The sequence below is a fragment of the Buceros rhinoceros genome, unplaced genomic scaffold (assembly GCF_000710305.1).
Source record: "Buceros rhinoceros silvestris isolate BGI_N320 unplaced genomic scaffold, ASM71030v1 scaffold9519, whole genome shotgun sequence".
Taxonomy (NCBI): domain Eukaryota; kingdom Metazoa; phylum Chordata; class Aves; order Bucerotiformes; family Bucerotidae; genus Buceros; species Buceros rhinoceros.
This window is the reverse complement of record NW_010432074.1, coordinates 12,672-14,025: the sequence shown is the minus strand read 5'-3', so window position 1 is coordinate 14,025 and position 1,354 is coordinate 12,672. Positions and strand designations below refer to the sequence as shown.

The following is a 1,354-nucleotide window of genomic DNA, read 5'->3' as shown; positions in this document are numbered from 1 at the left end:
CCCCCCCGCTCTCCGTGCCCCCCAGCGGGGGCCCCTGCGAGCCCCTCGCCACTGACCCCCAGCTCCAGAAGAAGCTCAAGCAGCTGCAGCTGGGCAGGGACCTGGCCCCCAAGGGCGGCACAGCACCCACCGACTCCTCCTGCCTGCTGACACCACCCACCACCCCCCTAAACTTCGACTCTGGGAGCCCAGAATCACCGCAGGGCATCGGCAAGGGGCTGCAGGAGCCCCGCAGGAATGGGATGAATGGCACCAAAGGCAGCACCCCTGAAGGTACCGAATGCTGGGGCTGCCCTGCTTTGGGAGTGCAGGATTGGGGCACAGGGGTGTTGGCAGCTCTCCCCGCCCACACAGTTCCTGCAGGGACTTGTCAGTGCTTAGACAGGGCAGGTGAGAGTAAATGAACATGTCATCCAGCTCCTGTCCTGGCAGAAAAGCAGCCCCGGGGCTACCCGAGGTCAGCTTTGATGGGGTTTTGAGGGGCAGCTTTTTGTGGGAGCTTGTGAGGCTGGGTTTGGGCGATGCCAGAGCAGTAAGCTGGTCTCTCTGCTGCCAGGATGCTCGCCGACCCCCTACGACTACCCTACGCCAGAGTCTTCCAGCCGCAGCTCTGCCACCGACGACTTCTGCTACGTCTTCGTGGTGGAGCTGGAGAGAGGACCCATTGGGCTGGGGATGGGGCTGATCGATGGCTTGGTGAGTTCTCACTGACCTCAGAGCAGGGCTGATGCCCCTCTCAAAATAGCTGGAGTGGGACATGTGGGACACGTTTTATACCCCAAGAAGAGCCAGCAAAGAAGCTAACGGCTTCCTGTGGGAGCTGGGCTGCTTCTCCTGGGGAAAAAGAGGCACAGAGCGATCTCAGGAGGAGCCGATCTCTGCACGCAAAGTCCACCACAGCTGTCCTGCAGCTGGAGAGAGCAAACAGGCTCAGTGCTCTTGTGGAAGGAAAATGACTCAGCCGAGGCCTTTCCTCCACCCTGCAGCGGGTGGCAGGGGAAGCGGCGGGGAGCAGGGAGGCTCGCGGGGTGCCAGAACTGCCCTGCCAGCAACGGCACGCCCCGCGTAAGTGACTTTGCAAGCTGGCTTAGTGCGGTGGCCTTTCATGGTCGAGCATTAGTCAGTAGGAAAGAGGGCATCACCGAGCCCCTGGGACAGCGGTGAGCAAAGAGCCCAGGACGGCTGCAGGTTAACGGTGCTTTACTCTTAATTAAATTGAACCAGAGAAGACTGCCCCCACCTCTCCTGTCTGTCTAAATTGATGTAAAACTGAAGGCTCGCATTTCCTCCCTGTTACTGTTAGCGACACGGTCCCCAGCACCCATCCACCACGCTCCCCAGTACCTCCAGGGTC

At 60.6% G+C, this 1,354-nt stretch overlaps 1 protein-coding gene across 1 annotated transcript in view; it reads left to right on the top strand.

The window, feature by feature from the left end:
* The window catches only part of RADIL (Ras association and DIL domains), a 9,882-nt gene that overhangs the window by 7,403 nt on the left and 1,125 nt on the right, over positions 1-1,354 (top strand). The window contains 2 exon segments of the mRNA XM_010143645.1: positions 55-273; positions 557-696. Of these exon segments, the coding sequence (XP_010141947.1) occupies positions 55-273; positions 557-696 (359 nt within the window).